This window comes from Tiliqua scincoides, chromosome 7 (genome assembly GCF_035046505.1).
Source record: "Tiliqua scincoides isolate rTilSci1 chromosome 7, rTilSci1.hap2, whole genome shotgun sequence".
NCBI lineage: Eukaryota > Metazoa > Chordata > Lepidosauria > Squamata > Scincidae > Tiliqua > Tiliqua scincoides.
Window position 1 is genome coordinate 2,791,107 of NC_089827.1, and position 13,894 is coordinate 2,805,000.

A 13,894-nucleotide genomic window follows, 5' to 3' on the forward strand; every position below is an offset into this window, starting at 1 on the left:
TAAGAAAACGTCAGATCCCAGGAAATTTCTCCCCCCCCCTTTAGACCCTGGGCCTGGGTACAAATTACCCCCTTTACCCCCCTCTCCTAGGCCCTGGGTAGCTTACCTGTTCAACCTGCAGGGGTCCCTCTTCCTTCCCTCTCCTGCTTGCAGCTTCTCCAGCCCCTACAGCAACACCTTGGTCCTCAGCAGGTCTTGGGCATGGCAGCCACACACCAGTCTCTGTTCCAGCAATCCCCCATCTGTCCATTAGCTCTTCAGTCCATTAATCCATCAGTTCAGCCTGCCAAGCTTTCCTCCTCCTTCTGCCCACCAAACTTTCCCTTCATCAGGTGCTGCTTTTATCCCTTCATGACCTGTTGCCTCTAGTGGCTGCAAACCCACTGCTAGAGCGCCCTGGGATTAACCCAGGGCTTGCCTGCCAGAGGAAGGGGACACTGTTGACACCACACCCTGTCTCCTTGTGCATTGCGCATGAGGGATCTTGCGCATTTTCCTCACAGCAGCTTCACAGAGTACAGCAGTTTGGCCAATGAATAGTGCTGGCGTGGAGAGCAGAAAATTGGAGAAATGTGAGCTCGGACCTCTGAAGCCCGCAGGCTTTTCTGCAAATCCTTCTATGTAGGAGCAGTCTAAGAAACAGGATTTTGGACTTTTCAGCAGTAATATCGGTATAACTTGCTAGGGAATTGGGGGACACCGAAGACACTGGTGCTGACTTGTTATGTTCTGATCGAAGTTGTCACTTAATTTCGTCTGCTTTCAAGGCACATCTGGCAGTTCTGCTCCAGGGGTACATTTCAAGGAAAGAGCAGTGGGATAACTAAGGGGGTGGGGGTTCCATTGCCTGAGGCACTATGCCTTGAGGGGGTGAAGGGGGCACCTTTCAGAGGCCAGGGGCTGTATGAGGGCTATAGGGGGTGCTAAAATGTATGGGCCCCGTGTGCCAGATAACCTAGCTACGCCACTAGTAAAGAGAGCTTAGGGCCCAATCCTACCCAACTTTCCAGCACCGGTGCATCCGCAATGCAGCCCCAAGGTAAGGGAACAAATGTTCCCTTACCTTGAGGAGGCCTCTGTGACTGCCTCCTCACTAAAGGATGCAGCGTCTGTCCCATTGGCATGGCTGCACCTGCACTGGAAAATTGGGTAGGACTGGGCCCTTAGTAAGCCTCCTCAGAGGGGTTTGCCATGTCCCCAACTGAAAAGAATTTGGAGTGCTCTGCTTGGGCAAAATGAGGAAATGTGTAGAAAGCAAAGTGATTCAACAAGACTGTGGTGTGGGCACGGCCCCAAACGTTCTGAGGCTTCCTCTAAGACAGGGGTGCCCAAACCCCGGCCCTGGGGCCACATGTGGCCCTCGAGGCCTCTCAATGCGGCCCTCAGGGAGTCCCCAGTCTCCAATGAGTCTCTGGCCCTCCAGAAATTTGTTGGAGCCTGCACTGGCCCGACGCAACTGCTCTCAGCGTGAGGGCAACTGCTTGACCTCTGGCGTGAGCTTTGGGATAAGGGCTCCCTCCACTGCTTGTTGTTTCACATCTGTGATGCAGTAGTGGCAGCAAAGGAAAGGCCAGCCTTGCTTTGTGCAAGGCCTTTTATATGCCTTGAGCTATTGCAAGACCTTCATTCATTCATATAAGTTCATCTTTAATATATTTGTTTATGTAAATATATGTAAATTTATTCAAATTTAAAATGTAAATTAATTCTTTTTTTCCCCTGGCCCCTGACACAGTGTCAGAGAGATGATGTGGCCCTCTGGCCAAAAACTTTGGACACCCCTGCTCTAAGAGCTTAAAATGCAGATGGATTTGCAGAATAGGAATGAGTCAAGGTAGTCAATGAAACACACATTGTTTTAAAAATAACAATCTGAAGCATTTAATGTCTCTCTGGATCCAATGGCATGAAAAGCACCACATACAAAAAAGGGCTGCTATAAACAGTATACAATTTGCAAGTATTTGGATATTAGTATTTGTAGAATAAAAACAGAAAATACATATTGTGATATATAAATGGAGATACAAGAACTCGCTCGGATTTTATATTTGCTTACAACAGGTGTGAGTTATTAATGAATACTTATGAATAGTAAGCATAGTTCTGTAGAAATTCATCTCAGGGGGAGAAAACTTGGATAAATCTATTGCAAATGAAGGCATATTGCAGAATGTGCAGGTTCGAAGCACACGTCAATGAGGTGTGGTGACTTCCCCATGTCTTTGCTCCATGCGGCTCTGAAAACGTATTTCAGAGCTAGATGGTCTTGGCAATGACACAATTCCTTCCTTGTGCCATTGCCTCCACTGGTTCTATTTTGAACTGGAAAGACTAAGGCTGCAACCCTAACCCACTTTCCAGCACTGACATAAGGACAGTTCAACTCCAAGGTAAAAGAACAAACATTGCCTTACCTTGAGGCGGCCTCCATGACTGCCCCCCAACTGCAGGATGCAGCATATGCCCCACTGGCATAGCTGTGCCAGAGCTGGAAAGTTGGTTAGGATTGTGCCCTAAGTATCCCATGTGTGGACCAAGCCGTCCATACAGACCCTGTTGATTCTCCAGCAAACTATGTGGGATAACAGGGCCCAGACGTATCTTGGAGCCTGTGAAAAGTGCCCTGTAGCTTTGTGTAGCCCAGTGTGTTGGGTGAAGCTGGCCAGTGCATCCAATCCAGAGGGAAGCTGCATCCTGAAGAAGGCAGAGTCATAGTGACACACTTTGCCTATCAAAGGTCCCATATTCAGTCCCTGTGGTTGCTGCTGAAAAGTCTGAAACCAGCCTGCTTAGGATCTTGGAGACCAACAGGCTTTAGAGGCTAATTGGAACAACAATTTAGAGACTGACAGGCAACTCCTTATACTAGTGGTTCCCAAACTAATCTCAGTCATGATATCCCCGCAGCGTCTTTGTGGGGGCGGGGGGATGGCAATGACATGATTGCCACAGATGTGCAGCTGCCAGGGACAGAAGAGGTTTCTTTACTTAGCCAGCACCAGCCTTTGGGGGGGTGCAGGGAGCCCCAAAGACCCTTCTCCTGGGCTCCCTGTGCCTCAGAAAAGCTAACAATAGCCATCACAATCCACTTTCCCCTTAAGGAGGTAGGGCTTCCCTGGCTGGGGCATCATGATGCCCGGGTTTGGGAACTCCTGCCTTAAGGTGTTGAGACGCACACCTTGGGGAACCCTTGCCTGATACCCTTAACAAATTAATCCGTACAGCTGCCACTTGCAAGGACCAGATCCAAGAGCACATCCCTGTTTTCAACTAAAGCTGTGCAGAGATTTGCTGTAGAACAATATGGGTCTTCTATTCTGCTTTTCCAAACCAGGGACTCAGCCTTGTTCCAAGCCTGCTGTTAACACCTGGACCTGGTTTTCATGGTTTCACCTTACGGGGCACAACAATTGGTGTGTCACCAAACAATGGGAGGAGCGGCAGGAGAACAGAGGAATCTCCCTCCCTGCAGCACTTCCCGGTGTCTGTCTGTCAGAAAAATCAGCACTGGAAGCAATTTTCAGCTGCCCTTTGTCTGCCAAGGGAAGCCATCCATTTCCAGAGGGGTCTTTCCTGACAGGCAGAAGTGCCAGGCACACTCTTCGGCCACAACTTGTCTCGTTTTACATTCACACCTTTCCTCTGTTTTTACCCCAGTCAGAAAAAAAAAGCAAGGCAAGCTGAGGAGAACCCCACGATGCCCCTCCCCAGTTCAAAATGAGGGTGGTCTGTAACTGTCCTCCTGGAATCTCAACATTCGGATCCTGGAATCTCAATTGGGGCCTGGAATCTCAACATTGCCCTGCATGAACTCAGTTATATCTTACAACAAAATCAGTGCTCCTGCCTGATCAGCCATTCCAGGGGAAGATCAGAGAGAGCAACAAGCTCTCAGGCCAGTCCTTCATGAGAACAAGACGGTCAAAGCCTGGGATACACATGAGTGGTGATTTTCAGTCTTTTTCATCTCACGGTACACTGAGAAGGTGCTAAAATTGTCAAGGCACACATCAATTTTTTTTTGGGGGGGGGGAGGGACAATTGTTAAGGCACACCATGCTGCCAGCAAGGTGGGGATCACACCCCCAATGGCCTTACTAATAAAAGATCCTCCCCCAAACTCTGGCAGCACACCAATGTGCCGTGGCACAATGGTTGAAAATCACTGCATATGAGGGTACTTAAGCATTGCACTGAAATCTTTTTTTTTTTTTTGGCAGCATAAAACTCAAGGAAGTTTGCATGAGGTTTCTGTCCTTTTTTTCCAGCACCAGAGTCACCCATCCAGACAGTGACTTGTTTGGCTTCTGAAAGGTGGCTAAATCATGTGTCTTCAAGTCATGCCTAGGGCCCGACTTGTTTGTTTTAGTGAATTGTGGTGTGTGTGCTCTCTCCCCGTGAGCATTTGGGTGTGTGAGTGTGATATTCTTCTGGACAAAAGCACCAGAGCGTGAGCAAACTCTTTCCTTTGGGAGGTTTCTCATCTTGATGCTTTCACAGCCCTTAAGAGTTGTGTCTCATGGACTCCCCTCACGTACCCCTCTATCCCACACCCTTCACTAATATTTAAAAACACATTCCAAGCATAAGCATGCATGGGGGCAGGATGGAGACTGGAGACTTGTGAAGGGAGGGGAGGCTGGCAGTCTGGGTTTTAAATATAGAAGACGAGCAGAGTAGCTTTTCTAAGCAAAGCGGCAAACGTATCAGCAAAGAAGGTCCAAGAAAACAGCACTACATAGATGACAGTGTGCCTGTGTGGGAAATGTCTGTCCTATGGTTTCCAGAGTTCAACTGAGATCTGATTTTCAGGTCATGCTCCACAGCAGGGGCATAGCTACGGGGGACACGGAACATATCTCAGGTGCCAAACACGCCATGTAAGTGGCTCCTCTCACTTGCTGTTGGAGCCAATATATATATTAATGTTAATATGACACCATGGCCATGGCAATAGGTGTTGCCATTGCTGCCCAAAATGACTCCAATGGTGAGTGGGAGGGGCCACTTACACAACCCATTCTGGTGCCTGCAGTATGTGCCGAGCCGCCCCCTGTAGCTACAGCACTGCCCCACACAGCTGGACAGAATTGGCAAGGCGCAGGTGGCAATCACATGAAGGCACCGTTTGGAGAAGCGGCATTGCTGGTAAACTCTGCACAGGGAGGCCGCTGTCTTCCTCGCACATCACACAGAGGTGAGTTTCTCCCAGCGCCCACCCTTGATCTCACAGAACAGAGCTCATCTTGGCAGCTGTGGATCATATGCACCTCTGGATTTTATGGCTTATAAACAGTATAAAACAATCACTGTCTTGATCTCTGAGATTACCTTGGTCTCATCGGATGGGTGTGGCTGTTCTGCTGCTGCTGCCATTACACCAACACTGCAATCCTAGACATAACGTCCTGGGAGTAAGCTGCATTAAACACAATGGAACTTACTTCTTAGTAAACACACACTGGCTTGTGCTGTAAGGCTGATAACTGCAGGCCACTGGCACCAGAAAAACCTCTGACAAGAACGGTTCTCTTTCTGCCTTTCACGTGTGTTTCATGCTACTTGCAGGATCTAAGGAGCAATGGAATCAGCCCCCTGCACACAGGAAAGGTTCTCCTGAGGCTCCTAAGGAAGGGGGATCTTTTGTGAGCCCTTCAAACTCATAGCTAAGCTTTCATAAGAAGCATTTGCACGTATCTTAAGAGGCAGGACTTTAGATTTGTTTCTGTAAGTACCCCAACTGCAAGAAGTCTACAATGTAGTCTAATAACTTGATCCACAGCAACAGCAAACTGGACGTGGGTTGCAATCGGAGATATGAGCTGTCTGGAACAGCGGGGAGGCTCGCCATGGGGCTATGAGCCTCCCACACTCTCTGGATGGCCAGCACTACCCCTGAGGTATGTCACAAAGCCCCTTGGTCATGGTGCCACAGCGATTGCTGTGGTGCTGTCACTGCCACCATTGCGGGGTCACTCCCCTTAAGGGGGAATGACCTGCTTCCTTTTCCCCTGGTGGGTTGCGACCCAGCAGTTTGGGAACCACTGGAGTACAGGATTTCAGTCTCTAAGTGGGTCTCTCCACTACAGATTTGTATTAACTAATTCCCTCTCCCTAGAGAACATTGACAGCACACTACATGTCTACTTGGAAGGAAGTCTCTCTGTGTGCAATGGGATTTACTCTCAGGTAAGTATGTATAGGACTGCAGCCTGAGACCTCTAGATATGTGAAGACTAGTGATCCCTAATGGAAAATTGTTAACCTATTCATCAGTCTACAGTTCCCTGAATTTTGGGGGAGACCAGAGCTAAACGGTTATAAAACCAACGTAGGTCTGTAGTGTTGAATCCCTACATCATTTATTTTTAAAAATACCCATTATGAATAGACATGTTATTTGGAGGAAACGTGGAGAATACAGCAACCATGCCACCAAGGATCATGCAAACTGGGTCCCAGTCTGTGGCATTCCAGGAAGCAAAAGGAGTGAGCAAGGGCACAATCCGGTTCTTTCTGGACACCAGTGCAGGGACTGCTGTGCCAGCAAAGTGTGTTTCAAATGTGCTGTAAAGCACGTTGTGACACCCAGAGAGCAAGCGGCACTGGTGGGAAAGCCTGCTGGTGCTGGATCCAGGAGCAGCGCCCAGTAAAGCAGGTAAGCTCCTTCCAGGCAGCACAGGGGAGTGAGGAGGGCAGAGATGGGGCAGGACTGGCAGGACTGGTGCTCACTGAATCATATTCCCCCTCCCAGGCTTGGAAGCCCAACATGGGGTTGCTCGGACTTGTTCTAGCGATTGCTGATGCAGATCCAAGTACCCCCCTGCGCAGGCTGGGGCTTTTCCTGGAGACCCTCTAGCCTGCTCCTAGCCAGCATAGGGTACAGGGTAGCCTTCGCAGCCCCTCTGCTAACCCCACAGGTTAGGATTGGGCTGTGTGTGTGCACATGTGTATGAGGAACATATTTAGAGGCAAAGAGACTTGTATAAACATGGGTTTTATGGGGGGGGGGTTTGCATTTAATCCTGTAGAAGTTGTTCTTAGTCCCCATTTTACACTAGAAGTAGGTCACGCATCAGGTTAGGGGCAAAAAATGAGGTGCCGCCGAGAAGTAAATGCTATCTCTTGGCCTGGAAACCATGCAATAAAACACCATCACCCCCATTTAGCTCAACTGGCGCATGTCCAGTTGTACCAGAGTGTGGAAGGGGATGCAAATTCCATTGACAGCCATCCAATGTGGATTGATGGCCACCATATTCCAACAGGCATCCTATTAACCACACTCCAGTGCACATCTTATTAATGCCCAGAGTTCCTGAGCCAGCAAGTGATCTATGCATCTATGCATGGATCTCTTTTCGGATACGGTGGAGGGCTTACGCTAATTGTCACACAAATGCCTCATAATATATGCCTCTTAATGTCTCTTAACAAATACATTAATTAAGCATGTGCCCAGTGTGTGTAAACAGTCATTCATCTGGTGATGATATTGTATTAGTCTGGTGCTCACCTCCATGCCCCATCCCTTCCCCTTAAATCCCTAAACTTTCTGTTGTTGCTGAACTCCTGCGGTTAATGACTGCAACCAGATGCCCACATAGAAAACCTGGTACCTGTCTTTCCACATCACAAAACAAGCTGCAAACCCCACAATGGCTGCCAGGAGGTTCAGTACGATCTGGATCAACAAGTAGAGGCTGAAAGTACGGGTGATTTCAGTACAGTCAGAGATATCTTCGTAGATGAAGGTTCTGCTGAGGGGATCCACTGTGTCCAGTTTACACTGGCAGGTCTCCAGGGCGGTTTCGCAGGAAAACTGGGAGATCTGGGAATAACTGTAGGCTGCGAACGCCACAGCCAAAATGCAGACAATCATGCTCAGAGCACTCAGCAGGAAGTAGGCCACCTGGACAGGAAAGAGAAGGAACAGCGTCTTTGTGGCAACACAGAGAAAGCGTGTTGAAAAAGGTTACAGTGAATGTCCAAAACTGCTGGAGGCTGGTGAAAGGTGGTTTCCATTTCACTAGTGAAAAAGGAGAAAGCTAACATTCATGTGTGAACGCTGACAGTCCCAGATGAATTTTGTGAAACAGATAATTATTTCCGTATTTCTTGGACACAGTGGAGTAGTTGGTGGAGAGCAGGACCACACTGGGTGACACCCTCAGAGTAGGTGACAGCACTAGTGGCCAAAATTGTGGAAACGTGTTTAGGAATAATACTATAATATTATATATCATTGGATATATAATATTATAGTATGAAACCAACCGTGCTGTATTATCTGTATTCTATCAAACATTATAGCCAAATACCCAGAAAAGGAAAACACAACTGCCTTATGTAACAAAAAGTGGATTTGCATAACTCAAAACTGACCAAAGAGCTTTACCAGCCACAAGCCTGTTTTTATCCTTTTTACAATGATGTGTGTGTGTGTGTGTGTGTGTGTGTGTGTGTGTGTTGGGGGGGGCCTTCTGGACTGTTTGTTGAACTCCATGTTCATCAGATCAGGACCACTCTGCTGGCCTTGCATTTCCCTTGGCCTGCCCTTCAAAGTGAGCCAAGGCATGACTGCCTACTCATGAGCAGGTGTGCATGTGCTGTTCTGTTTCTGTTTCCATAGGGCTCACAACATTTTCCTTCCCACTTATCAGTTTGTCAGTTTCACAACTCACCAAAAATTGGGTCACAATCCAATGGTGAGTCCCGACCCAAAGTTTGGGACCCACTGGTCTAGGCAAACCACCATCTCTCAGTCTAACACACACACACCTATGCGGCCCCTTAATGTACTGTTATTTAGATTACTGAAATAATATCTCTGTGTAGGGTTTTGGGGCTGGACTTAGACCTTGAGCCAGTCACTCTTTGAGCCTCATCTACCTCACAGGTAGGTTGTCCTGAGGACAAAAGTAGGGGAGGAACTATATACACCACTCTGAGCTCCTTGGAGGAAGGGAGGTACAGACATGTGAAACATAAAATAAATAAATAAATAAAATATCTCTGGAGCACTTTTACATGCTAAGATCATTAAGAACATAAGAACAGCCCAACTAGATCAGGCCATAGGCCCATCTAGTCCAGCTTCCTGTATCTCACAGCGGCCCACCAAATGCCCCAGGGAGCACACCAGATACCTCATCCTGGTGCCCTCCCTTGCATCTGGCCTTCTGACATAACCCATTTCTAAAATCAGGAGGTTGCGCATACACATCATGGCTTGTACCCCGTAATGGATTTTTCCTCCAGAAACTTGTCCAATCCCCTTTTAAAGGCGTCTAGGCTAGACGCCAGCACCACATCCTGTGGCAAGGAGTTCCACAGACCGACCACACGCTGAGTAAAGCAATATTTTCTTTTGTCTGTCCTAACCCGCCCAACACTCAATTTTAGTGGATGTCAATTAAGTGGACTCAATTAAGCTATAAGAAGAGTCCTACTAGATCAGATGAAGGGACAATTTAATTCAGTATGCTGGTTCCAAAAGTGTGTGAATAGCTATATTGTTCAACTACTTTTTTGTGTCTGAGCTAAATCACTGGATGCCCCAGGTTTCAGTATTAGAAGAGAAATGGAAAATTTTCTTTCTATTCAGTCTCCCTCTTGTGTCTCCCCCCCCCCCATTCTGTTATATATCCCTCAGAAACATGGTGTGGATGAGAGAACTTGTTTCTTTAAATAAAGAGTCCTCCTTTTGCTGTTGCTGCATCAGCCAGCTATCAATTCAAAAGCAGTTCCATGACCTTGACGTTGTAAGCGGTAGGTCTTGATAAAATCCATAGTCCAGGTATATTTGTCTTCCCTCTACCCCGTGAATCAATCTTCCTGTTTGTGACTCAGTTTGGGGAAAAAAATAGCAGGGTTTATTGATGGTATTTGAAGCAGTTGTACATGTTCTGCCCCCAAACTTAACTTAAAATGCCTAGAATTTTATCTTGCAAACTCAGTTGAAATCAAATGACGATATTGTGAAACTTAAAAAAACAAAAACACGCACAATACACCAATGGGCAATTTGAACTGAATTAGCAGCAACTGTTGCCCTGCAGATGCCTGATCTCGGAAGCTAAGCAGGGTCAGGCCTGGTTAGTACTTGGATGGGAGACTGCCTGGGAATACCGGGTGCTGAAGGCTTATACCATAGTCTTTCGAGACTGAAAGTTGCCAACCAACCATTCTGCACATTGGATAAGGCTGCAGTTGGAAAAAATGAGAACAGATTCTATGTTGTTTTTTAAAGAATGCACAAAAAGGAGAGGAGCTAACAATCGAGTAGATGATATAAGGCACTGGAAGATCCTTGAAAGGGCTACCTATAGGTTTTATAAGTGGCAAATGTCAGCATGGGGGAGGCAATTTAGAAACTGCAGCACTGCACCAGAGGAGAGGGGTTAACCCAGGGGTGCTCAAACTTTCAACTTTAGGGATGCTGGACCTTTAACAAGTGTATAGAAGAGAGAATTTCAGCAGGTGCAGCTTGTCATCTGTGGGATGACAAGTTGCACCTGCTGCAATTCTCTCTTCTATACACTTGTTAAAGGTCCAGCATCCCTAAAGTTGAAAGTCTGAGCACCCCTGGGTTAACCTATCTAACCACCAGTGGTGTGGCTACAAGGGGGTGGTGCGGTAAGTACTAAAGGCGCCATGTAAGCAGCCCATTCCTCATCAGAGCCATTCCAGGCAGGGATGCAAAAAGGGAGCCTGAGCATTGCCACTGCTCCCTCAATGGCTCTGACGGCGAGTGGGAGTGTGTTGCACTTACACAGTGTGTTGCAGTGCCTGCAATAATACAGTACCACCCCACCCCCCAGCAGTGCTACTGTGCAGCTTCTTCATTAGAGAGCTGGCGAGGTGACCCTCTGCCAAACCAAAGTCGTTGGATTGTGTGCGTACAGTGAGGAAGCCCTCTGAACTCCTTGGAGGAAGGGTGAGGTACAAATAGGGTAAGTAAAAATTTTGGAAGCAGGGCTCCACTGATGTTTTCAGGCATTACTACTGAGCAGAGGGAGTGCAGAGCACTATGTTTTGCAGGGAGCCTCACTGCGCTATGCAAGTGGCCCATCCCCCCTCCCCTTCGGAGCTATTCTGGGCCCCTAGAGCAAAACGGAGGCAGACACTTCTGTTTTGCTTTAGCGGCCCAGAATGGGTCTGAAGGGGAAGGGGAGGGGACGCTTGCACACCATGGTGAGGCTTGCTGCAATACTTAGTGCTTTGCATCCCCTCTAGCTATGCTACTGCATACGCCTCTGGGCCACAGGTTGCTTATGCACTAACCCTGCATTGGTTAGTCACTAGCAAAAGGAAGCCCAATCTACAGTGCGCTAGGAGGCCTGAGCACTGTCACAAATGTAAAGCATGTTTGGCAGCATGAATCCTCACGGTATTGATGGGAAGGCTTGTGCCGGCCTGTTGGCACCTGCAGAGAACCACCGTGTGCCGGAGCAGGTAATCTCGCAGGTTGGCAGAGGGGCAGGGGGAGGCAGAATGAGGGTGGGGAGAGCGTGAAACAGGGCAGGGGGAGGCAGGCAGATTAGGCCCAGGACTGAATTCCTGACACAAGGCTGCTCGGAGCTTCACCAGTGATTTTGTTGGTGTGAGCCTGAGTAGCCCCTTTGCAGCTGCTGGGGCTTATTCCAGGGCAAGAGGACAAATGTCCTCTTAATTTGTGGAACTCCACAGGGGTAAGCATTTATTTTTAACACCAAGCATCCCATTTTAAATGCTACTGGATCTTACGGGTATAATTACATTTAAAACAAAACCAGGACTCCAGCTTGCGAAATGTGGGTCATCAGTTAAAACGTATACAGGCAGGCTTATCGCCTGAATCATGTGAGCTTTTGGGCAGTGGCAATTAGCCCATTAATGCTGAGTGTGTGGTCAGAGGGACTGACAAAACGAGCACTTTCCACTTAAAAGTGAGAATGGGGTTGGGGCAGCTGATCAAAGCTGTCTGGGAAGGAGCACGAGGGAACCCTGAGATCCCATCAGCAGACAAGTCGCATGACAAGGCCCGAAGCCCTTCCAAAACGGCACACAAGTCGGAGAAGGGAGCAAGCAAACGATCCGCGCTTTTTCACATCCTGAAATAAACACAGGCTGGCAGTCGCTGTACAGACAGGGGAGAAGAGACATGTTGGGCTGGCTGGCATCTGGCACGTTTCTTTTTTGGTTCCACTGGCAAAAAGACGCTTGACGCGGCCAAGGAACAGAGCCAAAAATCCTACCCATGCGAGCATTGCACACATGCTACCAGTAGCAGCAGGGTGCTGTCTGTTCTTTAGTGGATAAATAAATCAACATTCTGAGCCAACAAGCCAGAGGTCCACAGATCTGGTCACAACGTTGCTAGTGGCAACTAGAAATGTAATACTGGCAACCAGGAGGGAAAGCCTCAGATACACTCAGTCACAGTCAGAACAATATTTTTTAAAAGTACTAGCGACACAGGGAGGCAGAAAGAATGCAAAATCTGTCTCACGGGTTGGAGTGGAGGGTTTGCTACAGACCAGTGGTGTAGCCAGAGGGGGTGCAAAGCACTAAGTTTTGCAGGGAGCCTCACCACGGCATGCAAGCGGTCCCTCCCCCTTGGAGTCATTCCGGGAGGTGGGGAGCAAAATGGAGGCAAACTGTACAAAACAGATGTACAGCCATCCTTCATCTTGCACAAGGGTTGCATTCCAATTAGTGCATAAAGCCAAAACCTTCTATAATCAAAATTACATTGAATTATATTAGAAATATAATTTCCTTATACAGGCAGGCCCCTGAACCCACAGATCCAGTATCTATGGTTTCACTTATCCACGGATCTGCAGATCCAGGGGTGGGGATCAATGATTCTGTAACAGTGGCTTCCCTTATCTTCGGTTTTCAGGACTGTAAGCCCTGCAGTTCACAAGGCTTGACTGTAAGTGGAATCACCTTTCACTGTTAAAACTGTTTTCCCCTGGGTTTCTGTTTTGTTTTGCTTGCTAAATGTGTGTGGTTGCATTCACACAAGTCAACAGCAGCTAAATCAAGGGGTGACTGTATATACTTTCTCTGTGTGGGACAGGAAGCAGAGTCTCACACCTACTAGTTACTAGGGAGTGATGTACCTAGGAGGTACTATAGCATGGTGGTAGAGCCCCTTCTGTACTTGCAGAAGATCCCAAGTTGCAGTAGCATAGCTAGAGGGGGGAAACAGTTAAGTGTTGCAGGAATCACAATGCTTAGTTTAAGCAGCCCTTCCACTTGCCACTGGAGCCATTCTGGCCAGCAACAGCAACATGCAGGTACCTGTCAAACATTATTGTCACTGCCCAGAATGTCTCCAGTGGCAAGTGGGAGGGGCTGCATACCCTGCAATACTTACTGTGCCCCCCTGTAGCTATGCTATGGTGTACACAGTAACTCACCTGGTTTCACCTGGTTTCAGGTGAGTTTAGCACGAAACGGCTAGTATTATAATGCCGTTGTACAAATCTATGGTAAGGCCACACCTGGAGTATTGTGTCCAGTTCTGGTCGCCGCATCTCAAAAAAGACATAGTGGAAATGGAAAAGGTGCAAAAGAGAGCGACTGAGATGATTACGGGTCTGGGGCACCTTCCTTATGAGGAAAGGCTACGGCGTTTGGGCCTCTTCAGCCTAGAAAAGAGATGCCTGAGGGGGGACATGATTGAGACATACAAAATTATGCAGGGGATGGACAGAGTGGATAGAGAGATGCTCTTTACACTCTCACATAACACCAGAACCAGGGGACATCCAGTAAAATTGTGTGTTGGGAGAGTTAGAACAGACAAAAGAAAATATTTCTTTACTCAGCGTGTGGTTGATCTGTGGAACTCCTTGCCACAGGATGTGGTGATGGTGTCTGGCCTGGACACCTTTAA

At 47.9% G+C, this 13,894-nt stretch overlaps 1 protein-coding gene across 2 annotated transcripts in view; it reads right to left on the minus strand.

Moving 5' to 3' along the window:
• Positions 1–7,007: 7,007 nt before the first annotated feature.
• SSPN (sarcospan) overlaps positions 7,008–13,894 on the minus strand; it is a 25,163-nt gene continuing 18,276 nt past the window's right edge. For both annotated transcript variants that reach the window (XM_066634027.1, XM_066634026.1), the window contains exon 3: positions 7,008–7,915. In XM_066634027.1, the coding sequence (XP_066490124.1) occupies positions 7,550–7,915 (366 nt within the window). In that variant the 3' untranslated portion in view covers positions 7,008–7,549. The remainder of the gene's footprint in view (positions 7,916–13,894) is intronic.